This window comes from Dryas octopetala, chromosome 8 (assembly GCF_963921425.1).
Source record: "Dryas octopetala chromosome 8, drDryOcto1.1, whole genome shotgun sequence".
Taxonomy (NCBI): Eukaryota; Viridiplantae; Streptophyta; class Magnoliopsida; order Rosales; family Rosaceae; genus Dryas; species Dryas octopetala.
This window is the reverse complement of record NC_141373.1, coordinates 8605526-8631509: the sequence shown is the minus strand read 5'-3', so window position 1 is coordinate 8631509 and position 25984 is coordinate 8605526. Positions and strand designations below refer to the sequence as shown.

The 25984-nt window shown below is 35.3% G+C and overlaps 5 protein-coding genes and 1 non-coding gene across 7 annotated transcripts; 4 read left to right on the top strand and 2 right to left on the bottom strand.

Annotated features, from left to right (window-relative positions):
• Positions 1 to 1135: 1135 nt before the first annotated feature.
• LOC147276886 (uncharacterized) lies at positions 1136 to 3657 on the top strand. Of its 2 annotated transcripts, none has more exons than XM_086254875.1 (3): positions 1136 to 1384; positions 2206 to 2317; positions 2398 to 3657. In XM_086254875.1, exons 1-3 carry the CDS (start codon positions 1245 to 1247, stop codon positions 3286 to 3288), a joined length of 1143 nt encoding a protein of 380 aa, XP_086111001.1. In that variant the 5' UTR covers positions 1136 to 1244; the 3' UTR covers positions 3289 to 3657. The 2 variants fall into 2 exon arrangements, with proteins under 2 accessions (XP_086111001.1, XP_086111002.1); XM_086254876.1 differs by having other exon boundaries at positions 2126 to 2317.
• Positions 3658 to 4460: 803 nt separating this feature from the next.
• PDV2 (plastid division2) lies at positions 4461 to 8052 on the top strand. Its single transcript, XM_086253042.1, has 2 exons — positions 4461 to 5086; positions 6942 to 8052. Exons 1-2 carry the CDS (start codon positions 4841 to 4843, stop codon positions 7572 to 7574), a joined length of 879 nt encoding a protein of 292 aa, XP_086109168.1. The 5' UTR covers positions 4461 to 4840; the 3' UTR covers positions 7575 to 8052.
• Positions 8053 to 9208: 1156 nt separating this feature from the next.
• Positions 9209 to 10756, top strand: HB1 (hemoglobin 1). The gene is made up of 4 exons (XM_086253043.1): positions 9209 to 9510; positions 9623 to 9737; positions 10178 to 10294; positions 10436 to 10756. Exons 1-4 carry the CDS (start codon positions 9407 to 9409, stop codon positions 10571 to 10573), a joined length of 474 nt encoding a protein of 157 aa, XP_086109169.1. The 5' UTR covers positions 9209 to 9406; the 3' UTR covers positions 10574 to 10756.
• Positions 10757 to 11248: 492 nt separating this feature from the next.
• LOC147276883 (U4 spliceosomal RNA) lies at positions 11249 to 11400 on the top strand. Its single transcript, XR_015124122.1, has one exon. It is a non-coding gene; the product is annotated as a U4 spliceosomal RNA (small nuclear RNA).
• A 2411-nt stretch (positions 11401 to 13811) lies between these two features.
• Positions 13812 to 14300, bottom strand: LOC147276882 (uncharacterized). The gene has a single exon (XM_086255577.1). The coding sequence runs from the start codon at positions 14298 to 14300 to the stop codon at positions 13812 to 13814; it is 489 nt and encodes a 162-aa protein (XP_086111703.1).
• A 6523-nt stretch (positions 14301 to 20823) lies between these two features.
• Positions 20824 to 21590, bottom strand: LOC147276881 (uncharacterized). The gene has a single exon (XM_086255089.1). It carries the CDS (start codon positions 21588 to 21590, stop codon positions 20979 to 20981), a length of 612 nt encoding a protein of 203 aa, XP_086111215.1. The 3' UTR covers positions 20824 to 20978.
• Positions 21591 to 25984: the final 4394 nt, after the last annotated feature.

The following is a 25984-nucleotide window of genomic DNA, read 5'->3' as shown; positions in this document are numbered from 1 at the left end:
AAATTATAGAGTATAACCGATATACCATCACGTGGTATAACAAATCCAACGTATAAGGATATTATTAGACGATGTGTTTATATTAGTAAGGTATAATATTAATAACATCTACTCATATTATAACACATAAACTAGTTTTACCACGTGTTAATATTATATCGGTTATACAGAATAATTTTCCAAGATCAAGACCCTTCCATTTTTTATTGTTTGGGAAAATGATAGAGATTTAGAGACCCTCCATTATATGACATTCTATTCAAAAACAGTTTTCAAAATTTTGTTTTTTATTTCATCCATAAATATCAAAGATGAAAACAAAAAACAGTTTTTTGGGAAAGATATCAAACACCCACGGACTCCAAAATTTAGTACAATTATGAAAGTGAGAAGCATCAAACTTGTGCTGCACCATTACCTAGTAATTGAAACCCTAAACTTATACATCTTATTCTGTGAACTAGACACCACCATTTGGGTAGAAAAAGATGGAATTGTCCACGCTCTTCTGCAAACTAAACAACCCCATTTGGGTATAAAAAGACTTGGAATGCCTACGCACGTGTCCATCACGGTGCAATAAATTGACAGAAATACATGGATTTAATGATTTGGATTTTGGAATTAAAATGTTGACCAGTTGTGAATTTGTGATTAGTGATTACAGAGACAAAAATGAAAAAAATTTAAATTACAGTAAGAGCACAACCAAATTATGAGGACAAAAAAATGTAATTTAGCCTGGAGATAAAATCAATGTACAATGAAAGCTGCACCATTCACATAATTATGAACCCAATTTGTAGCTTCATGTATGTGCAAAACCCAAACCCGGTTTAAAGTGGAGCCCCATTGTAAGACCCGTTTCAGGCTTTAACCCGCCAAGCCTACGCTTTTAAGAGGGAGAAAATCCAGCAGTTTTAGTAAAAGTTCTAAACAATGATCAAGGTGAGAAATTGAGAGAGAGAGAGATGTTTGGAGGGAAATAAAATGATTTTCATTCCCAAGAATCAGTTACAAATTGTAAGAGTTGGAACAAATGGAATAATGACACCTGTCCTTGACTGACTTATGCTTGACCTTAGAGTCTTAGACCACTTAAGCTCCGATTTTTGCTGCCTTTCTGTGCAGAGCTTCTTCCTGCACTTTTTTTCTGTTTGATAATGATCTAATGGAGAGAGAGATCCCCAACCTAGGGCTCGACTCAAAGCCCTTTCTCTTGTAGATTTCAAAACCACCATTGGATGTTGAAGAGGAACAAGTTTCAGTATGGTAAGCTTCTTCTACAGTTGACAGTTAAAGGGTTTCTCATTTTGGGTTTTTACAAAGATCATCAAGAGAAAGCTAGAGTGATGGAAGAAGAGCTCACCTTTCGGCCTCAGAGGTTTGTTTCTCAAAAACTTATTTTTTCTTGATTTTTGGCTTTGTCAAATGCCCACATGCTCTGAAAATAGAAATGAGTATCATTTACTGTACTTGTGTTTTCTGTCTGTGTGTGTGTGTAGAGGGTGGGTTTGGTGGAAATTGAGTGTACTGTGGTACTACAAATGATATAAATTAGTTTGAAGTTTGAGGTTTTCTGCAAGCAGAGTTTGATCCCCTTGAAATCAAACTTTTATTCACTTGGAAATTTTTATGGTATAAATTGTACTTGAAAGTTGAAATATAGTGTATGTGTGTTGTGGGTTATGAAATGTTGTTTTGTTTGTGTTAGCTTTGTGTGTGTTAGTTTTGATGATCATTGTGTGTGTGTAAAAAATACTGTAAGTTTTGGAGGATATTGGTTGTGTCATATTGCTGTGGTCTGCTTAGTTCAGATGAGGGTTGGTTTGGTGACAATTGGGTTTACTGTTGTACTACAATTAATATTTTTTTTTTTGGCCAAGGTACTACAATTAATATTAATTAGTATGAAGTTTGAGGTTTTCTGCAAGCAGAGTTTGACCCCCTTGAAATCGAATTTTTATTCACTTGGAAATTTTTATGGTAGTAATTGCACTTATAATGATTTAATAACTCTAGATATTACTTTATGCTTGAAGTGATCCTCCTTTTGTTCATCATTCTTTTAAGTTCTCATTAACTTCATTCATCCCCATTTCAAGTTCATAATCTGATTCTATAGGTTGGTACATTTCTACTAAAGACATGTTTAGTGATCTCTGAACTCCAATATGTATTCTGTTCATAAAATCATCACCACAGATCCTCCAAAACTGAGAGAGTCCCCCTTGTATCCAAGGGAATGAGAAAAAGAAGGGTCAGGAGAACAGAGGACAGATTGAAGGCCTTGGCCAGAGATGCTGAGGTTTTCAAGGTATGTGGAGGCATTTATGGATTACTTTTCTTTTCTTGCCTTAGCTTTTGATAAGCATTAACACAACTTCTTGTTCACAGATGGTTAGACCAAGGGACAGATCTATGCAAAAGGCAAAGGAGAGGGTGGAGGCTACCACCTCAGCCTCAATACAAACACAACCGACCCTCAAAGCGGGTGTGAATGGGCTGAATGGCATCAGGTATCCGACTAATTTGGTTTCTCCTTCTAATCGACGACCAACTGATTTTGTTCGTCCTTCATCTGAACGGTCAACTGATTTGGTTCCTCCTTCAACTAAACAATCAACTAATTTGGTTCCTCCAACTGAACAACCTAACCATGTGGTCTATATCGGATCAGAACCATCGGATGCAGAGTTACTTGATTTTCAAGGCTTGGCAACGCTACCAAGGTATCAAGCTATATTACTTGTGAGGGCGTGCATTGATCATCCGGATTTGGCAATATGTCCAGAGAGGTCCAAGAGATGGCGTGAGTATGCTTATAGTACACTGGGGGAGCTTCTTTTTTTCCTCACTTCAACAAGACTAAAAGAAATGACACAGAAGGCATGTAAACATCTCCAAACACTCTGGGAGGAGGCCCAAGGCTTGGGCTTTGATTTATCTTGGTTAGCTCCTATTGTGGAGTCTGGCATAGCCTCAAGTTCTGAATTAGTTAATATTCGGCCGCTGGAAGTACGTAAAGATGGTTTGAGGGAGCGTAAGTTCACCCTACAATGCAAACTGACAAAACTTACAAAGAAACTGACTAAAGTTGAGAAAAAGCTTGCTGCTGTGGAGGTTTTGAAGAAGCGTAGGAACACCCTACATTGCCAACTGACAACACTTACAATGCAACTAATTGAAGTTGATAAAGGGCTTTCTGTTTGGGAGAACCTATTTCGAAGTGTCAAGGAAGAGCAGGAGCGCTTTCTATTTCCGGACTTGCGAATGTGCAAGGATTAGGAAACTTAGATGATTTAGATGAAGGTTATAATGCCAACATATTGGCAGACTTATATTGCCAACATGTATTGACAGGCTTTTACGCTTAAGCAATAGCAAATAATAGGTTTTTAGAATGGCTGCTAGAACATTGGTGTTTATTTGGCCGCATTATGAAGTGCAAGTAGCTCATTACGTACTGTTCATAAGCTATCATTACTGTGCTCTTTGAGTATTTTCTTCTTTGGATCTAGATATATGTATCATAAAAATATAGCGACAGTCGTACATATGTCAGTCAATGATTATTGTGGGTTGCACAATGAGTTTTACTTCCATCAGTGGCTGAGAGCTGAACATACATGCGTGAGCCTCTATATAATTAGCAAAGCTCATAATCTTTTAGCTTGATAGCAGTCTTTCATGTATCTGTATCAGTGTCGCATTGTCCAATTCACTCAGTACAGCATGGTCTAAAAAGCTTTCTGTAACTTGGTTGTTGCTATTTGCTCAATGTCTCTTTGAGGGTTTGAGCTTATTTTAGTTATATTTGATGAAAATGAAATTGGATGATTCAATTTCACTAGATTATTCATTTTAAGTATATATATTGATGTCTCTCAAATTTTTGGGGATGAGATACTAAGGGCATACTGGTTGTTCCATTAAGTATATAATTCAGTTTCAGTCCAAATAAATAACAAATTTACCTTTCAACTAATTTTTTTTTTTTTAAAAAAAACACATTACTCATTGTTTTAACAACGGTTTCACAGAGAACTTAATTCATTCAAGAAATCTTATATTTATAGTAGAATATGGGATCTTTGAAAAGAAAAAACATGGTAAATAAAAAAAAGAAGAAAAATCATGGGGATCATTTCCCTTCCATTTTTCATTTGTTTGGAAAAAGGATACTGATTAATTAATTCATTCAAGAAAGCGCCGCCGGTGCAGGTCCGACTCCCACATTCTAAATTTTATTTATTTTTAATTAAAACCATAATACAAGAAGAGTATGGTGCCCAGTCAGCCCAAAATAAACTAATATTTGACCCAAGAGTCTTGGGCACTTTACCTATCCCAAAATGACTACAACAATATGAGGCCAAAATTTATTAGTTCAGTCACATGTGGACAATGGACTATTGCATTTGCAGCATAGAATTCTTCTGAACCTGAGCTCATGAGTCATATTTGACCCCCAAAAAAAAAAAAGAACTCATGAGCCAAAACCATTTTTTATTTTTTCCATGTAAATTCTATCTTTTAGATTTTCATAAAAGAAGCATTTTTGTTCTCTTTAGGGTTTTTGGAGGAAGCTTTGGCATTGGGCAAAACAATAAAAACAGAGAGGGCCAGAGGGGTCTTTCATCTATCTATTAGCCTGAGAGAGAGAGAGCACCAGAATCACTTAAATACCAAAGCATGGACTGCTACACCTTCCCCAATTGAAACATACTCTTTCAATTTCAAACCCCATCAAATCCATTCACAAAAAAACCCACTTTATTTAGTACTACATCTCTATCCCTCTATTTCTTTGTTCTCTAAGGAAAGGAAAAAAACAGAGATGGATGAAGAGGGTATTGGGTTGGTTCTGGCAAGAGCCACCGAGCTCAGGTTGAAGATCAGCAACTGCATCCACAAAGCCAATGGCCCATTACCCAAAAGGGAAAATGGAGTCCAGGCCGATGGTGAAGCAGGAGATGAAGAAGGAGGAGAAGGAGAAGGTGGAGAAGAAGATTATGAGGCGCAGAGGCTTTTCAACATTTGCGATGCCCTTGAATCCCTTGAGAACCAGCTCTCTTCCTTGCAGGTCTGTTTTCCCCCAACCCCCAACTTTCTTGATATGGGGTTTTTTTTTTTTTTTTTTTTTTCATTTTTTTCATTTTTTTCTTATTTCTTTTTCGGAAAAAGCCCTAATTTTGCTGAACTACTTTGTCAAATGCAATTGGGTACTTGAGTTTTGAAACCTACAGTTCGATGTTAGCTAATTTTGATAAGACCTTTTCTCGCAACCCGCAAGCCAATACTGGAGAGTGAACACTCAAAAGTTGTATTCTATGTTAGGGTGGGGAAATGGTATAGGTTGAGGGTTCTGAGAAGAAAACAGTTTGTGATGACAAAAATGAATCTTTCTCATTATGACTAATACACTGTACAAGCCTTAAATACATAAACTGGCTATAAGCCACATCAGCTAAACAGCTGTCACAAATTCTCTAAACACACTTATTTACCAAACTGAAGCTGACTAATTGCTAGGCTGCAATGTTTCAGTTCTTGCACTTGTATCAGACATACTCTGCTCCTTATCAGTTTATAGTACCAATAATTGGTAGTATATTTGTATATAGCTCTTGCACTGAATATAGCATATGCTTGAAGTAGTTCCTTTTCAGAAATTTCTTATTTTTCCTTTCTTGAAAATTTTGAGTATATCAATCATGCCCATGTCAATTCATAACCTGATACTACAAGTTAAGGCTTTATTCATTCATATGTTGGTTTGGTGATATACATTGCATGGGAGTTCCCCAAAATGCATTCTTGCTTGCATTTGTAGTGGCTTGAAAAAACAGAGAAGTCTAACATTTCTTGATGTGATGTTTCTGTATAATGAGACATTATTAATTGTATCATTGTTTATTTTATTCCTAGATGACATTTGCTACATATTTTTGTAGCATATGAGTTTAGTAATTTTTCAGTAGTCAGCACATATACTTTTATAGTTCACTGAATGTCACTGGCTATAGCTCAGCCTGTTTCCAAGCCAACTGGAAGACACTCAGTATTATCTGAGGTTATTTCTTTTATCCCATATTTGATGATAATGCCCTTTCTCAGTACTCGCACCCATATCATTTTTGACCTCCTTTTACCCTTTTTGTACCTTCAATTTATATCAATTGCCTTTTCAATTTATTGAATATATGGTTGAGTTGAAAACATGAGCTATATGCTAATTACTTTCATCTTTCGTGTTGATGTTTTGGAATTGGAAGTTATTGAAGTACCAATTCACCTCCTATGATATCAGGTCTATTGTCAAGCACAGTATTTGGCTTAATGTGTATTTCTTACTTATCATAAAATTTAAATGTGTATTTCATATTTACTTGAGAACATATAACATGTGCACTGAGTGCTGCATTTGCATGGGAAGAAAATTTGTGAAACTGCATTAGACTGAGGAAGCACTATGCATTCATGAGTCAGTTATGTCTTTATCTCAACGCCTCAGATTCAAACATTTCTTTTTGTTGTCTTAGCTAGTTCTTGCAGTTTTTAACATATTTTTATTGTATTAATAATCAGTAATTGGTTGCCCATTTGAGGGAAAGCATTCCTGTTCATTAACTGCTACCATAGGTTCATCATATCATTAAATTTAGGGAATTGTTATTTGCACACCAAAATTAGCTTCATGCACTCCTCATGTGTGAGTGCATGATGATGTGGGAAGCTAGTTTTGGAGCACATTTATCAAACTTATAATTAGAACTGTATTATGGCCAGGATGTAATCGGTTTATTTCTTGCAAAAGTGACCGTGGGTTGATATTATTTGAGATATGACCAATATTTCAAGAACATATAACATTTATAGGTAATATAATTTTATAAAATTAAATTTGTAACTTTTTTATTTCTTATTTTTATCATCAGGCTTTGCAACAGCAACAAAGGTATGAAAGAGAAGTTGCCCTTGCAGAGATTGAAAGCAGCCGCAAGATGCTACTCAGCAAGCTCAAAGAATACAAAGGGGAGGATTTGGAAGTGATACAGGAGGTGTCTGCTTTTGCTGGTGAAACAGTAGAGCACAACAATGATCTCTTGCTTCCTCCATATCCAAGCCGCTCTCCACACACTTTTTGTCTAGAAAATGGCTATCTGCCATCTGCACTTAAGTCTGTACGAAATGGGGTAATCACCAGTGATGCAAAGAAGAATTTGAGTGAGACAGACAAAAATAAGATGCATGCTGGATCCAAAAACTCGAAAGGGTTGGGATTTTTCCTAAGCGCAGCAGCCAAGACAATGCTTACTCTTGTTGGTATAGCATCTGTATTAAGCCTGTCTGGTTTTGGGCCTAAATTCGCAAGAAGTAACACTGGTTTCAAAATATTAGGCCTTTCTCAGAAACCACCAACTGAAGAAAAGAGATCAACCACTCAATGCCCCCCTGGGAAAGTCCTTGTTCTGGAAGACGGGAAGGCTCGATGCGTTGTCAAAGAGAGAGTTGAGGTTCCATTCTCTTCAGTAGTTACGAGACCTGATGTAAACTATGGGTGCGGTTAAATGTAGTATGTTCCCTCCATCTTTTTGTATATCCTGTTTTGTTTTGACACGCTGTAAGGAAAATCTCTTCGCTAATGATCCATGGCTGTCCTAATTATAAGTAGTGATTATTAAGCATAATAATGGTTCTAGGCCTTTTTAGAGGGTGCTAGTTCTTGTTGACCTTCTATATGTTGAGTGTACAGATAAGAAAATCTCCTATCTTCAAATCCAATGTTTTCTTTTTATTAAGTAGATAATGGTGTGGTGATGTAACTTAGATTTGGTTTTTTCTGAATTTACTCTGGGTTCATTTGTTATGAACTCATGGTTGGTTCCTTTCTGTGACCCTAAAACTCTTTGTTTCCTTCCATGAACTATAGATGCTTTGTTTCATAAGCTTTGCTAGCATCTATAGCTCATGCGTGACAATAGTTGATTAAAGTGTTTTATATTTGTTGATTAATGTGAATCTTACAATGTGGGGCTTCTGACTTCAGTGATCGAGTACTTATCCTTTAATATCCACTATAAGAATTCGATTCTTATCCTCCAATAAAAAAATGGGAGCCTTAATGGAGCTCATACTCATCAACATAGCTCAACATAGGCAATGGGTATTAGCAAAATTCTTAATATAGTTTCTGATGATTAACTGGCTCAAATAATTATATAAGAAAATGGATATTAGTGCAAGATGAGGACAATCCTTGCATCAGTGTTAGCGTGGCCTCCCCTAGATGGAACCGTGGAACTGGTTGTCATATTTTGTAGTGGGAAACTGGATCCCCTGCCTTGCTTCCCTGCAAGGCAGGTATCATGCTCAAATATGAGCCCTTGACACTATGTTTTTCAAAGGCTCAGATTGAACCTGGTATCAGCCTTGCAGGGAAGCAAGGCAGAAGATCCAGGTCTTTTGTAGTGGATTGTTTGTTGTACCTTGACCCTGATGAGATCCTAGTTTGATACTTTGATCATTAACGACACCAATTTTTATTTGTTTTTTGTGTCCCCAAGGACCCCAACATTGAATATAAATTGTCAAATTTTGGCTCTACCAAGTCCGGAAGGGTCACAATATTATTTTCTTTTTGTCTTTATGTGTAAAATGCATTTCCCCAGTCCACCTCAAACCCATTCCCACTTGCGCCAAAGCAACCATTCAACAATGGACCTCATACAATGTTTGTCAAGTCTAAATATGATATTCATGACAGATTTCTTTTTGTAAAATTGTAAACTAGTGGACGAGGCGGCCTCTCAGGAGTTTTTGCTGAAACAACATTGAAAGGGGTAAGTAAGAAAGTAATAGTTTTTAGAATTAAAAGGGATTAATTTGCCTGTCATACACAATAACAGAGAAGTAGCATTTGTTTGAGTCACTTCTGACTACTTTACACATATACATCCCATTGATGATTGACCTTGATTTGTCTTGAAAATTTTAAAAAACTTATTATTAAAGTTATAAGTGTCCACTTTGATAAGATGAGATTTACATATATATTGTGAGAGAGATAACGTATAATATATAATAATATATCTTGTATGTAATGAGAGAGACATACCAAATTTTATTTCAGATATGATGTTCTCGCTTGCGTCACTTCAGCTCAAAGAGATAGTAAAAGCCCAAAACCATGTTCCCTAGTTAGCCCCAATAGCCCCTAGTTTTGTGACCATGTACTAGAAATGAGAGAATGGCTCTCCAGCTCCCTCAAGAGCTAAGTCCGATCCTCACTGCCTTTACTATATAAACTCCATCCATGAACAATGCCCTCAATACAATTTTCAAACCAAGTCCAAAACTTTGAGTGCTTCAATTTGTGTGACAAAAATTGTAATTAAATAACATGGAAGGCAAAGGTTTCACAGAAGAACAGGAAGCACTGGTGGTGAAGTCATGGGGTGTAATGAAGAAGAATGCTGCAGAGTTGGCTCTTAAGTTCTTCTTGAAGTAAGTCATTCTCTTGCAGTTCTTTTTTCCTCTACATTTTAAATACCATCAAATTTCATATGTTTTGAATTCCAATTGGGAATTAAAGAGTGTTGGTTGGAACTTGTTGCAGGATCTTTGAAATTGCACCATCTGCTCAGAAGCTGTTCTCCTTCTTGAAGGACTCTGATGTTCCTCTGGAGAAGAACCCAAAGCTCAAGCCTCATGCTATGTCCGTCTTTGTTATGGTAATTATAAGCATTAATAATAAGCTAGTGTAAATTGTGTAACACCCATGACTTAACATCACAACCCTTCATCAATTTCAAAGTTTTGCTTGCAACCCATTATGCCTAATACTATGCCTGTCATATTCATGGTACCATGATATGCATTGTTGACAAATTCGTTATCGTTTTTAAGAGTATAGTGATTGTTTAACATGGTACTAGAGAATCATGGTTCCGGGAGGTTAAAATCTCCGCCTTCATCCCCTATATATACATGTACTCTTTGCATTTGTTTGTGACTCTATATGAATGATAGAGCTACACGTGAGGGAGGGTGTTAAAATAATGTACATTGTTATTCCATTTTCTAACCGCTTAAACTTTTGGAATTAGTGGTTGATTTAACCAATTAATATATATCATACTAAATTGGGTTTATTCTTTAAATTGTATGACAGACTTGTGAATCAGCAGTTCAACTCCGGAAAGCAGGCAAAGTTACAGTGAGAGAATCAACCTTGAAAAGAGTAGGTGGTGTCCACTTCAAATCTGGAGTGGTAGATGAACATTATGAGGTATATATGATGCTTCTTGACCATATAATAAATAAGTCTTCCTTTGAAAAGTTAGCATGAATATTCCAATAAAATTGTCATTCTGGTTCTTGAATCAAGTAGATAAATAACTAATTCCATGCCTTCTTAAACAATTTACAGGTGACCAAGTTTGCATTGTTGGAAACCATAAAGGAAGCAGTACCAGAAATGTGGTCACCAGAGATGAAGAATGCATGGGGAGAGGCTTATGATCAGTTGGTTGCTGCTATAAAATCACAAATGAAACCCTCCCCTTAGACATTTACACATCTTCAATACAATTAGCTCTTTCTTCTTTTCAAATCAAGTAATGAACAGAAGGTGTGGCATCAGTGCATATGCTCATGTGCCTCTGTTTTTTTTTTTTTTGTCTATCTCTTACTCTTCTTCCCAAAAACTAATATAATAAAAATGTAAATTGACAATAGGCAATGTCTATTGTCTAGTTTAGTTGTCTAGTTTAGTGGTCACACATTTATCTATATCTTGTTATATTTGCAATTTGTATGAGTGGTTCCTCATGTTAATTGCATAATAAAGTGTGACGATTAACAACGTTGAGATACCTTTGTGTATTCATATGCATCACGCGAAAGAAACGTTTTACTCTAAATTTCTTCCTAACAATACTTTATAGACTTGGAAATTCTTTTCCAAAAAATAGATTAATATATCTCATTCTTAGGATAATTAGAGATGGAAAAATAAAAACTAACAAATTGTTGAGCTTGAGCTGTGCAAGTTGGCCCAACCCAACAAACCTAGGTAACTTGGGCTCATTAGGGTCCAATCCAAATAAGGTTTCAAAGTTTTCGGACAAATAGGATTGTCCAAGTGTTAGGACCAAAGTTTTAGTATCCCACATCGGATAGAAAGAAGGATTAAGTTGTAGGAGAGTGAGTATAAAAGAAGAGGCAAAGAAAGAGGCTGGGCATCTTTGCGCTTGGGGCAATGACGCAGCTAATGAGGTTCTAACCGAGGCGCGTCTATTGCTGGTTGAAAACTATTTCCAAACCCCCTCCAAGGCCTGGGTTCAGCTTAGGCCTTCGAGAATTTCTGGAACGGCCACCCCTTGGGGTTAGGTCCTACAATTCTAGTCCAAAATTATCAACAAAATGATGATTTGCTTATAGATACACGTGTAGGAAGACTTGAACCATATTCGGTGATGTGAAGTGAGCAACATGTGATGATGACTTAATATGAAGTAATCATATAAAGTGAAGGTTTAATAGCTAAGTAAAACCTAGGCCCAAGTGCCCAACAAAACATGGCGTAAATAATAGCTCTAAATATATTGATGCATTGATGTTTGTGGGCCTAATAAAACTTGGCAGAACACTAACACAATAACCAAAATAAAAAACGAAACATGCACTAACATAATTTGGTCCTTAATTAGCAGATCTAGTCTATCAACTTATCATGTACAGAACAATTACAATTGTATATTAATCAATAGCCTAATGGACTAAGGTTGCAATATGATTATTTTTCCTTTTACTTTGTATGTTTTATGTATTTACCTCGCTCATAAATCTAAAATTCTCGCTTCATGGGTAACATAGCTTAATTCATTTCGAGTCATTTGACCACTTAATTTGTTTCATCAACCATAGCATGCAATATGGTCGTTAATTTTGTCCACCGTGAATCGTGATCATGATTTTGCATTAAAATATTTTGAATTGGCACATGTTTTACTAGTGTAGCATATTAAGTGCTTATATATATGCCCTATATGATACAACATATAAAGTCAATCATAGAGCACACGCAATTAATATTGACGCGATTTCTGTCACCTACACATGACTTTTAAACCTATATTTAATCACTTCAATTAATTGACCTATCTAAATGTCGGTATATAAAGAAAGAATATCTGTCAACTTAATTATGCAAACATGCATGTATGTCAAATAACGGCAAGGCATGATTTGATTTTCAATGTCAAAGACACAAATTTAGATTAGATTCTTTCGATCAGATTATAAAATAACTGATGGAGTGGCTCAGAATAAGCTCATAATTAATATCATTCCCGGGTGGAGAAAAATTCCCTAGTAGGGATATTGTACCATACATGCATGTACCTGTAAAAGAATATATATCTGATGCTTAATCAAATTTTATTCAATTAAATTTCTAAGAATGCTTAGAAAGATTTTCGTACCTTGAACTGTAGAGTACGTTATGGGTCTTTTTATAGACATTCAAAGGCTCAAAGCTTGGGATCCAAGTCACCCATAACGTACCTGGCCTAGTTTTACTCTCCCTGATCCACCATATATCATTCCATGATCATCCTTATCACATCATGGGTGGGTGGTCATTCATGGTCATGTAGACATTCATGCCTTGGTCATCAAGTTCCACACCACTACATTCCATTACTCAACTCTTGTAATCATGGATACATATATATAGGCGGTTGATTCTTTGTTCATGAAAAATGGTTCTAATATGTAATCACTTTTAGCCTCCACAGCCAAGATTGTTACAAGTCCCCACAAATTTTTATGAAGCTTTTAATAGCAGGCAAGCACTAGCTAGTATAATGAAAAGTGTAAAGATAATATATATGATTTGTATTTTAGTACGTGTAAAGGTTCTATTTTAATGTACAGACATTTTGGTGAGCGACCCTATATGGTTGGCCAGCTTCGGGAACACTTTTATTCCTAATTTAATTATTTTTAATGCATGGTTGAGGCTCTAACATCAACCCCATATTTAATTGATTCCTAATAAATGAAAGTATATACTGAAAGATAAAAAGCTAGCAATTAAATCAATAAATATGTTATATCTTGTTTTTGTGGTGCTGCTGGTGCAATTGGGCTAAAAAGCCCAAAAGGAAAGACTAATATAAAATGAATAAAGAAAACCAAATTCATTCTATCTTTTTTCCTCTAAAAGAAGCCCTCGATCCATTGATTCAATTTCTTCGAAGAATTTACTGTTAAATTGAAGAGTAATATAGAATGACTACATGTTGCAGCAATTCATATATGTGTTAGTCAATAGTTGATCATAATAATCAGGGAAGTGATGACTTTGGTCTTTGTAGGTGGACTATATTTTCAATTAAGTTTTGTAGTTTCAATTTTTTGAATCAGATATGGTTATAGTTAGATTTGTTTAGTAAAAGTAAATATGTATCAATTTGTTAGGGCTAAATGATAACTTCGTCCCATCGCTATAGTTTCAATTTCCAAAATATTACCATAATAAGTGCGGTTGCTATAACATTGTTTTCTAAATTGAGTCACATGATCAGTAAAGATTAAGACTTTCTAGAGGAAGTAGTTTTCACATTTCGGAACTAAGTAATAAACAAGGAGATATATAATAGCAGGTACCGTCAAGAATGAGAAAAGTAAAGATGACATATATGATTCCCTTCTAATTCCTTTTATATATGTAATCATAGAGATCCTGTTTTCCCATCACTATCTGGCCTCTAACAACAACAGCTACACTCCAAAGACTATTAGAATTCAATTCTTTGGTTGCCTCGTCCCACCCTTGTACTCATTCCAACCATGTCATTGATGTCAGACCCAGTTGGAACTTTACAACCACCAGTAATTCTATCTGAAATTGGTGATGACCTCTTTGTCTTTGATGACACAATATTATCATTGGCAAGGGCTGCACTGGCCTTGATGGCAAGTGAGCACAGGTCTTGGAGAGAGAGTGGTGACTTGGAGAACTGAGAATTAAGAGGCAGGAGGAAGTAGATTTGACCCAGATGGAGCTCTTCGTCTTTGGGCACTTGAGAGGCAAAGGAGCCAACGTACATGGACTCTGAGGAGCAGAGGAAGCAGTTGGGGTTTTGGGACAGAATGTGAGATGCTTGAACTGGGTGCTTGAGCTCTTGTAGCCTTCCATCCAAGTGAATGATCTTGGTTGTGGATGCCCAGTTTAGTCTGAGTATTCCACTCTTTTTTGTGTATTGAGAAGATGCACAAATACCCATTTGAGAGTTTGAGAGAGAGAGAGAGAGAGAGAGAGAGAGAGAGAGAGAGAGGAATGTTGTTTAGTAACTTAAGTTTGTGTTGGGTATTAAATATGTGGAAGAGGGTCCTTCTTATTTATAGGGAGAGATTGAAAATCATATAGGATATAATAGGAAATTAAGGATGGTGTTGGGTGGAAGAGAGGGGTATTTAGAAAGAGAGAGAGAGAGGACATGAAAGGATGTTATGGGACCATATGATTGACCCAACAACAGTAGTTTATAATTAGTAAAGCATGTAGTACGGCCCTGCAAGCCTTCAGAATATTATGAATTTTCGAAGATGTTACGAGGACGCGTAGGGGTCATTGTAGGGAGTGGTAGTAGTGTTTGAAAATGGGTCAAGTGTGGTGTTACTTTATGGCTTGTATTCCCACACTGTCCAATTCTACCAATTTTTTGTTATCTAATGAGGAAAAATTGGGGGTTCACTTTTTTAAATAGGTGCAATCACTTGTAAATTATAGAAGTTCAAATTTTATGAAAATATTTGAATTTATAACTCATTCTATAAATGATTTTTTGCAGTGTCTAAAGCTATTTTATCACCATTAAACCTAGGTTATTATCTTTAATTTTCTTGGTTTATTACTTTATCCCTTAAAGGCTGAGATAAAAATTGTTTGATAAAATGCATTAATGAGATAATTCTTTAAGTAATTAAGAACTACTAATCCTTTTCGCTACAAAGAAAAATTTCTGAATCTACGGTTGAAACTAATACATATACCATAGACTTACCATATTAAAACAGTATTAAACCTTAATTAATGGCTTTCATTAGTGTCGGAGCATACCTAATTATTTAAGATCCAACACATAGCATGACAAAATCTTCCGGACATGCCACTTGCCCAAAATTTTTGAACTCTCAATTAATGCGTGAATTTTCCCATCACCTGTTTATCTTTTCCAATGTATATGATTATTTTGTATATCACTGTATATGATTAATACTAGCTAGAGCTGCATGCCCTAATCAGTACCACAACTCTCTTAAGTCTCAAGTTGGTTTTCCATGTTTTCCAACAGGATCAACCTGAAATTCAGATCATCATATATCTTATCGATCCCTAAACATTTATAGGGTGGGTGAACATGTAAGAGTACTCTTACATGATGCTACATGGATTGCACTTGGCACACGTCAACTGAAATTTTTACTATGTTTTTTTATTTTTTATTCTCATTGTTTTATAATTTCTTACCATTCTCTCCAAATTTTAAGATGGTGAAGGTGGTGGGGTGTACGAATTTTTTATTTTTCAAATTTTATTTTTAATGATTGTATTTTGTGTAATGCTATACTTACCACATTTTTATACCATATTTTTATATCATCTCACGTGTCATTACTTTATTGGACAGCGTTTTTCTTTTTCTTTTTGGGTTTTTATTTTTATTTTTTAGTGTCCAATGTATAAATGTCATGTAAGTTGCCACATAAGGTGGTATGAAATTATGGTATAAAAATATGGGATATCTAGCACTACTGTTGTATTTTATTTAAAGCTATACCCTCATTTATTAGATTTTTTTTATGTGATTTTTTTTTTTTTTAATGAAAGCTATTTTAGACAATCTCATTTTTGTTAAAGCTTATAATACTAAACTCTTTTTCTAGCTTTATACTAACCACATATCTAGTCGAGTGGACTCACTACTCATGACTCATATTGGTGTGGATCATACCTTCATTAATTGAAGATGTAGTCAATAACGTGGAGTCGTGGACAATATGACCCATATAAGAGAAACTAGATTCTTTTTAGCAATCTAATTAAGTTACTTTTGTTTAACCCAAAACTAGAAATAAAGTCATATTTACAAGAATATTTGTAAGGGTTTGAAAGTGACATGCATATCGTTCAAGTACCTAAGGAAAGATGAATGATCTGTTAGTAGATATCTAAGATGTTATAATTATATTAACATAAAAAATGAGGACGTACTGCATTTCAAATTAGATTTCAATTATCTGATTATTTTGTTTTTGCTTATTTATTGTGTAATATAAATTCAAGAATTTATTCACTCACACCTAAAAAGTGTTACAAATCGATTTCATTTTCTGCTCCATATCCTTATATAATAAATATGTGACTAATAAAAAAAGTCAAGTAAAAACAAGTAATTAAAGAATTCCAATCCATTCAGATTATATGATTACATGTAATTAACAATCCTTTTTTTTATATATAATTTGAATCAACAATCTATTTGAAAATATGACAACATGCATGAAATCAAGGAATGAAATTTCGAAAATCCGAAATTTTTCGTTTTTTTGGGATACCGAAATTTTATCATATATCCCTTATTTTTCGTAAAAATTTCGGTGAAATTTCGCTTAAATTTCGCCCGAGATTTCGATTATAGAGCTAGTGTGTTTTTTGTAAAATTTCTCCAAATTTCGCTGCAACTAGTGCCGAAGCCACAAACCCAATCTTCACTAAGTCAGTCTAACATTCCAGCGGCAAACACCAGAGGGAGAGAGGGGAGGAAAGGTGAGCTGGCCTCGTTGCCAAAGGTCGTCGGAGGCGGCAGATCGAAGGGTGAGTGATCGAGGAGGGAGGAGAGAGAAGAGATCGGGGAAGGAGAGGATGTCAGGGAGAGAGAGGAGGAAGAGGAGGAAGAAGGAAGGAAGAAATCATGAAGGGAGAGGGAGGAGAGAAGACTGTGCGCAGGGAGAGAGAAATGAGGGAAAAGGAAGAAAGTCACTACAAGGAGGAAAGGAAGGAAAGAAGAAAAAAGAAAAAGAAGGAAAGAAAAGAAAAAAAAAAGAAAAAAAAGAAAAGGAAGGAAAAAAAAAAAGAAAAAAAAGAAAAAAAAGGAAAGAAAAAAAAAAGAAAAGGAAAAAAAAAAAAAGGAAAAGGAAAGGAAAAAAAGAAGAAAAGAAAAGGCTTTTAGGTTTATTGGGGTTTGGAGCCTTTGAGCAATTGGAAAGAAAAAAAAAAAGAGTTTGGGGTTTTGTTTGAGGTTTGGTTTGGCTCTTTTAGAGTTGTTTTTAAACCATAAACCCTAATATATTTTTGTATAAAAAATAATTAAAAATACCCTAAAAGGTCTAAACTCTAATATCTTATATCATATCATAAATAATATAAAGTATATAAAATTTAGTGCATAGATAATATAGAATATACTAATTTCATTTAATAATATTTGATTCCAGCACGCATTATATTCATTTTATATCACATGAAATTTATTATATAATTTGGTTTCTTCAATATTTTTTTATCAATATAGTAGATAATATGTTAAATAAACATATGGTCAAGTTTTATTCAAAATTTCCGTATTTGATAGTAATTTTTGTCGTTTTTGTCTAATTTTGTCGAAATCGAAATTTTTATCGAAATTTCTGCGAAAATTTCCATCGAAATTTCCATCGAAAATTTCTTCGAAACATAAATTTTACTCCTTGCATGAAATATATGTGTACTTTCCCAAGATAAAAGGTATTTTCATGTTACCATATATATTACAATAAAACTGGAGACCATTAATTGTAGGATGAAATTATGGAATGTGCGTGTTTATGGAGTAATTATTCTATGCAATTGTAACTCACTAATATAGTCACATGCATGGTATAATCAATTTACTTATTATAATATTAGTAGATATTATTAATACTATTCTACAAATATAAATTATCGTTCACCTATATTATAATGAGTAAATTTGTTACACCACATGCATAGTAATATTATGATTATACAAAATAATTTTTTCGTATTTATTGTCCAAGACAAAACACTTCCATGTTAGCATCTACAAGGCCTTAGATAAGGATAAAGTATGTTCTAGAGAGGCTAATTCAATTCATCATATGCGCGCATATAATTTTTGTCAATTTATATAGTTAATTTATTTGGAATCAAATACATATATATGTCGTGCATTGCATTGGTCATTCTTGACACGTTATTTAGGTTGCCCTTGTTAGACCTTAGACGCAGGGTTTCCTTCCAAGAAGCGTCAAGGTCAAAACGGAGACTATATATAATTCTAAAGATTCTTTCACATGCATTCCTTTAACTTTCTTTCGAACCCAATAGATTTACAACTCTGCCTCAATTATTAGGTAGCTTTTATTGTAATGTCCTTTTCTATCTTTCAGATGCTTCTTTCAATCTTTTGAAAGTAATAGATGGACCATAATTATATTATATATCCTTCCCTATCTAATTAACTTTATAATTATCAAATAATCAATTATTATTTTATTTGTATGCTAGCTTCTCAACGACAACTATAATTAATTCTAGAGGCACGCCCTCGTTAAGATATTGTCTTAACGGCATGCACCATCCATATATTATTCGGCTCCATCTACTTCAATGCATGCTTGTTTTATTTGGTACTAATATATATTGTTTTAAGAATTAATTAATTACCATACACTGCATGTCAACTCATGTATGTAACCATACACATCCTATGCTTGATTGTGTAACAATTAGGTAATATATATTTAACAATCAGGTACTCATTTTAGACATCAAGCACATGTCTGCCACATGTCTTTCTTTTAGTAGTCACTTTTATTGGTTTGCCTTTGTCCATTTTAGTTGTTATTTTCATTGGTTTTTTTTTTTTTTTTTTTTCAATATATTTCCAAATCTCACAACTCACAAGCTCCAAATCGATCTCTCTCTCTCCCCCTCTATCTCTATATCTATATCTCATCTCTCATATCTCTCCACAAATTGTGTGAGTTCACAGAGAACATAAATGAAAGACGACCTCTCTCTCTCTCTCTCTTTCTCTCATCGCTCTCCATAAATCGTGTGAGTTTGCAGAAATCGAAAATGAAGGATGGTTGCGAATCACGACCTAGAGTATTAGGCTCTGCCGCCGACAGAGGATAGATCGTCGTCAAAGCCGAACTCATTCTTCAAAGGTAGAGATCACACAAAGGACGTGTTGTTGACTTGTTGGTGGCAAGATTGCTTTGTGAAATTACATATGTCGCTTTGTTTGTGGCCTTTGTTTTTCGTATTGATTTTTATTTTAAAATCGATTTTTCACATTTTATTGTTGCTATAGCTACAGTTTCAGTTGCGGGTTTAGGTGAAGTTTCAGTTGTAGATTTAGGTGAAGTTTCAGTTGCGAGTTTAGGTGCAGTGCGGGTTTAGGTGCAATTTTAGTTGCAGATTTATGTGCAGTTTCAGTTGCGAGTTTAGGTGCAGTGCGGATTTAGGTGCAGTTTCAGTTGTAGTTTCAGAATTTTCAAATTTGTTATACCAATTTGAATATGAGAGGTCTTCGAAATCTTAAATTTTCTGTTATGTAGCAATTTTAGTTTGATCTTGGAGATGAGATTGCAGTTTCAGGTGGTTTTTGATCATGGGTGAGTTGTGGCTTGGGGTAGTTTCACTTTTTATTTTGTATTCCCGGCCCGCAATTGAAGAGGATTATCAGGGACATGATTGAAACTTTTATTACTTCGCGTGTGCTTTTTTGTCCTTGTCATAGGCAGCTGGATGTTGGGCTTCTAGAATGTGATCTAGAAATTAAATTTGTGGATTTGGGTGCTTTTGATTAATTTTTTGAATTGTCAGTACCTTAAAGTTAACAGATCTAAATTAAATTTAGCTCTTCAATTTTGGTGCATGTGTAGTATACTAGAATGAAGAACATATATATGCCAATAACCCTTCAGGCCTCAGCACTGAATAATTGTTTTATCTGGTTCTTTTCCCTTTTACAGTTTTACAGACTTCTTATATTCAAGCTCGATCTAATTAGGGCCTCGATTGAGTGTTTAACTTAAGAACTTGTACCTTATCTATTAAACTAGATATGAATGGTTGAGATGCATGTATCTTACCTATTCTCAATGCACCATGTATATATCTTGGTCAATTTATATTTGATTAAGCGGGTGATAAATAGTTCATAATATATTTGTTGTCAAATTGTCAATTAAATGAAATTATATATCTTTTTTTTTTAATTGAAATAAAATTATATCTTTAAACGTGTTATTTTAAGTGAAAATCTCATAATGTGTCTAGAGCTAATTAATATCCTATTTCTTAGATTGCTTCAATTTATTGACCAAAACAAAAAAGACTGCTTCAATTTTTTTTTTTTTTTCATGAGAGGTATTGCTTCAATTTAAGAATAGAACGTACTATATATTGCTTTGTCGTAAATTGTTGGAATAAAAATAATAAATTAGTCTTTGAAGTTTCTTAGCTGCTTTCAGTACTTGTATTACGCCATGAATACTTTACGCTTTAGGAACCTGCCAAGAACGTTACACCATGCGCCGTGCCGTGTGGCCTCCGCCACTCACTTCTCTCTGCTGGAAAACGCCAGCCATTCCGACAAGAACAAAGTTAATTACAAGAAAAACTCATTTTTAAAATTAACAAGAATGTGATCAACTTCTAAAATTTTCATTCATTCATTCAAAGTCAATTTCCACTATGTCAATGTAAATCAAAGATACCCAAGAAACTGAATTATAATAAAGTTTCCAAAATATAACACAATTAGTCATGATGGTACCACCCATGTGTCGCACTACAAGAATAATATATGGACAGTAGCGGCGGAAAAAATCTGCCGCTATTGACAGTAATAGGGGCGGAAACCGCCGCTAAAGGAGTCTATTACATTTTAGCCGTGGATCATATCACCACCGTCTCTCCTACCCTCATCCTCTAAAATTGCACTCAACTGTCTGATAAAACTACCACCTCCACCGCCACCCCGGCGGCCACCACCCCTCCCTCTTCCTCTTCTCACAGTTTGTCTATGACCGCCACCGCTGCCGTCGTTGCCCCTGCCACGACTGCCCCCTACCGCCATCCGACTAGGCCTGACATGGTCCTTCTTAGTAGTAAACACAACTTGATGATTGACCCTTTTACACCCACACCCACCACAACCACACCTCTTACCCCCTCTCATTCCAAGCGCCAAACTCGCCCTAACGGCCAAAGCAGCCATCTCCTCCGCTCGAACGGTGTGGTTCAGCCAACTCAAAGGCAACACAAAGTAAAGCTGACCCAGCTGAAGCTCCTCATCCCCGTTCAAACCCCTAACAAAGCCTCCAAAATCCATGTCGTCTGAGTCGCATATGAAAAACATGTTGTTGTTGTTGGGAATCATCTTTTGCAGCACCAAAGAGACCTTCACTGGGTTTGAGAACTCTTGGAGCTGCCCATCTTGGAGAATCAGCTTGGCTGTGGCCACAGAGGTTGACTCGCATGAGTTGCAAATGCCCATTAAGCAATTATGACTCGTTTGGGGCTTTGGATTTTTGGAGTTATAGACTTATAGGAAGATGTACGCGTTTGTGTTGTTGATTTGATCCAATAATTAATTGACTTAATTAATAATTAATTTAGTGGTCTCCATGCATGTATATTTTAATTTATTTGTGCTAACTGCTAACTTTTCTTTCAACTTGGGATCGGTCGCCATTTTCTTGAACCTGTATATTTAATTTCTTCCAACAGCTTGTTTGGATATTTAAGAAAACCGAGTTTTTTTTGTTTAGGTTGCAGTTTCATATTCAAAGAATTGAGCATACATAACACATGATTCAATTGGTTCAAAGCAGCAGTGACTTAAGGAATATATGAGTGATATATAAATTATTATTTGTAGCACACTAGAAGCGTCTATTGTTATCAATTTAACTACAATTGGGTATGGGAAAATAAATGATAGAAGAAGACACTATAAGGTATTTGTGTTTGGTACAACAATTAATGTGGTTTCATTTTTTTGCTTAAAAGGGAAAACCTCTCTAGTGACTCAGTGACAGCCACGGTCTTGTAATCGGGTTGCACATTCAATGACTCAATTTGCTCTTAATTGTTCTAAATTATTTCTTGTTTGGATTGAAGAGCCTCCTATTTGGCTCTCTAGCTTGTCGGCTGGCCGGTGATATAGACTCATTAACCATCTTTTAATAAAATTTGCATTTCTTCTCAAAAAGAAAAAAAAAAAACAATCACTGATATAAGCAAGTTAAGTGAATTAGTCCAAAATTAATATAACAGTTCATGGGTAATACAATTAAAAGGGCCGTAGAATTGTCTTCTATACTCAAGTTCAATCCTCCTCCCATCAAATCAAAAAACAAAGACGCAGAGTATAAAGAGAATGGACACAAATCAGTTAAAAAATTAGCAGGCTGGATTTTATGAGGCAAAATTGGATTTACATCAATTCAACTATTAAATTGAAGCCTAAGCTGGCCCATTAGATATACAAATTAGAATTAGGTACTCAATTAGACTTTGGAAAGCAGTGGACCGCTACAACCCAATCAAGCGCTCCACTCCTGATCATGGTCCTTATGATTTAAATGAACCGAGGAGTTTCAAGAGGACCAAACCCCAGCGCAATCTAGAATTAACAATCCCCAGGCCTACCTATTCCATTTAAATATATTATACTTTTTGTGCTTCATGGTCGTAACTGGTATTAAAACTTAACGGGCCAAATTTTACAAATGGGATATGAGTTTTGGGTGATATTTCAATGTTATACCTGTGGTTTAAATTTAATCACACCACTTTGGCCAAAAAAAAAAAAAATTTAATCATACCACAAGTGTATAATTAAAATTTTAAAACCACGTGTAACAGTAAAATATTACCCAAATTATATAGGTACCATTTATGAAATGTGCCAAACTTTAAAATTTAAATTTTATAATTAAATATATAAGATTCTGAGCCTCTTATCACATTGCCAACTAGGTTTAAATTGAATAATTTTTTTTTTTTTTTAAGTTGCCAACATGTAAGATTATGCATTATAATTCATCCAAGACAATACATCACGCTCCAAAGCTGGCAATATATAGCCAACTTGGACCGTCCTCCAACCAATACTTCGGATGAACAACATCTAACCCATTCCGTGAAAGAGTGTGCGCAGCGGAATTACAATTTCTAGACACATATTTAAAAGAAATAAACTGGAAAGAGGAAGCCAAAGCATGAACTTCATCAACAACTCCCCATCCACAGAAAGCAAAGAATCTTCCCCTTGAACAAGAGTAGTGGCTTCAAGAGAATCACTCTCTACTTCAAGTTGATAGAAACCTGCTTGGTGAGCCATACGAAGACCATGAATGATGGCGAGCAACTCAATGGATGTTGAAGCAATGCACGCAGGAAAAGAATGCATATAGGCTGCCAATAAAACACCCTCACCATCACGGATGACGGCTCCCACCCCATTTCTACGCAAAGCAATTTTAGAGGCACCGTCAACATTAAGTTTGCATTGTCGTCCAACATTAGGAGGCCGCCAACAAGGTTGAGACACACCAACCACCACATTGGGAGAGGTAGACCCAAAACTCATCAAGTAGAGATATAGAATGAGAGAAAATGACCTTCGGAGCACGGGGAGCACTCCCATGGCTAACTACGTTTTGCTCAGCCCAAATAAACCATACAATCATGCAGAAAAGCTCTAGATCCCCACCAAATTCAGAATCGTGAACCAGTTCAAACAAATCCATAAAAGATGAAACATATCAAGAATTGAGAAATTGACCAAACATACTTTTACGCCACACTTTTAGTGCCCAAGGACAAAGCCATAGAACATGAAGTACATCTTCTCCTTCCCTATGGCAGCGAGAGCAAATAGGATTGAGAGGGATGCCACATTGCTCTAGCCCAACTGTACAAGGTAATATATTCATCTTTAAACATCACCAAATAAAAAATTTAACCTTGGGAAGAACACGTAGATGCCAAAGGTAACGCCAAACCCCAAGAGGCACCGAAGAACTAGATGCTCCACCAAAGAACTAGCACTACACATTTCGATATCTACATTGTCCATATCAAATGAGCTACGTTAGTTTGGCTCAATATATATAGTACAACATGTGTTGGTTGTGCCATATTTGTGTTGACTTTTATCCGTTAGAGTTTACAAAAGAAAATTAGGTGTTATCTACTAATTAAAACAAATTATCATTAGAATAAACATAATTAATTATTAATTAACAATATCACAGGAAAATGGTTTATGGCCTTCTTCTAATTATATCTACACCTTTAATTCATCCACCCAATCACACCAAACCCCCTCGACCACACATCACTGCCGTGACATGAGCGACCCAACACTACAACAAATATGGCCAAAGGCCACTATTTTTTGCAACCATAGATGAGATGGTGTCTATTGACAAATGAGGTGGTCACTAGTACTTATTGTTAGTGATTATTATGTTTATGGTGGAGATAATAATTGCCTTAGGACCCACTAATTTGTAAGATAGTTGATATTTTGGTAGCTCCATAAACATAGTAACCAAATTGGGAGATTAGTGAGATAATTTTTCTTTTCCCACCCCTAACCCAAACTAAATTTGTAATGGTGGCTGTGCATAAGACCTCTTTTCTTTGAAACTAAAGTTGAGAAAGTGAAAATTGACATTTTGGGTTTAGGGATGAATTTATAAAATATTTCATTAAAATTATTTTCTATGAATTTATAAAATTGTTTGTTTTGAAAAAAAAAAAAAGTTTTTATAAATTGGTTTAAGGTTTTATTTTGATAAAATTAAATGTTTATATTTTAAACGAATTTTTGGTCTAGTTGGATAGGGCTCGGGACTACGAGCATGTAGACACGAAGAAGACGTGAAAAGGAGTTACGACCATCAAGTTTCAGGTATTTTAAGTGAAAGGGTAATTTAGTAAATTCGTCAAATAGAGTTTGTTTATAAAGACCTAACTTTAGCATTGTTCCTCTCATTTTACTCCTGAAGCAGCCGCACACCCCCTTCTCTTTCTCTCTCTTCTCTCTCCTCTGCCTTGAGCTCTCTCTGGCCATCTTTTCGCCGTCCAGCAGCCAACACCGGCGACATGGACCTCAATCAAATAGTCACTTCCTCCTCTCTCTATCCCTGCCTTTTAATTGCTCAACAACCCAATGGAAACATGGATTCACACCAAACCTGATCCAGCATTCTTCTCCGATAGGTCACTAGTTCCGGCGACCACTTTACGTCGAGTTGGTCCCAAAATCTTCCCCTAGGTGAGCTGAGTTCAATTGTGTAAACACCCAGCCCATTCAGACGCCACACGTGGTCGATCGTTCGAAACCCAAACATCCACGACCTTCCTCTGCCGATTATGGACAACATTAAAAACTATTCCAACATCAGTACTGAGCAACCTCCATTCAGGTTTTTATTTCAAGTCCGCCCGATCAGTTTTTTTTTTTTTTTTCCATTTTTCAAATCAAAACACTAATTTCTCTGACCCATTTTGTATTTGTTAATTTGTTTGCAGAGGAAGATGCCAAGAACTCACCCTTTGTTCAAAGGCATAAAAGGAATATGAAGTATCAGATTTTGCTATGCCTCATAAATTCTTAGTTGTTTATTGATTTTGTCTAATTTTATCTGATAGCTTAGATGTGTATATTTTGAGGCGAGATGGCTGATGTCAACACGTATAGTTTTGTCTAATTTTATTTATGAGGTAAGCTCAATATGTTTTCTATCTATTTTAACTGTCCAAGAGTAGTAAGAACAATTGATAATTCTCATGTTTCTAAAAGGGCCGGGGAAGAAAGATTATTGGTATTATCTACATCCACACTACTTCTGTCCAAGTAATTTGGATGTTGTA

What these genes read in the sequence shown, in the direction of transcription:
- PDV2 (XM_086253042.1), top strand. Translation starts at nt 4,841, where the DNA reads ATGGATGAAGAGGGTATTGGGTTGGTTCTGGCAAGAGCCACCGAGCTC. An exon ending in ACCAGCTCTCTTCCTTGCAG is followed by an intron (nt 5,087 to 6,941) that starts GTCTGTTTTCCC and finishes TTTTATCATCAG; the next exon opens with GCTTTGCAACAGCAACAAAG.
- LOC147276881 (XM_086255089.1), bottom strand. Translation starts at nt 21,590, where the DNA reads ATGGGCATTTGCAACTCATGCGAGTCAACCTCTGTGGCCACAGCCAAG.
- LOC147276882 (XM_086255577.1), bottom strand. Translation starts at nt 14,300, where the DNA reads ATGGGTATTTGTGCATCTTCTCAATACACAAAAAAGAGTGGAATACTC.
- HB1 (XM_086253043.1), top strand. Translation starts at nt 9,407, where the DNA reads ATGGAAGGCAAAGGTTTCACAGAAGAACAGGAAGCACTGGTGGTGAAG. An exon ending in GCTCTTAAGTTCTTCTTGAA is followed by an intron (nt 9,511 to 9,622) that starts GTAAGTCATTCT and finishes AACTTGTTGCAG; the next exon opens with GATCTTTGAAATTGCACCAT. An exon ending in TGGTAGATGAACATTATGAG is followed by an intron (nt 10,295 to 10,435) that starts GTATATATGATG and finishes AACAATTTACAG; the next exon opens with GTGACCAAGTTTGCATTGTT.
- LOC147276886 (XM_086254875.1), top strand. Translation starts at nt 1,245, where the DNA reads ATGTTGAAGAGGAACAAGTTTCAGTATGGTAAGCTTCTTCTACAGTTG. An exon ending in CTCACCTTTCGGCCTCAGAG is followed by an intron (nt 1,385 to 2,205) that starts GTTTGTTTCTCA and finishes TCATCACCACAG; the next exon opens with ATCCTCCAAAACTGAGAGAG. An exon ending in GAGATGCTGAGGTTTTCAAG is followed by an intron (nt 2,318 to 2,397) that starts GTATGTGGAGGC and finishes TCTTGTTCACAG; the next exon opens with ATGGTTAGACCAAGGGACAG.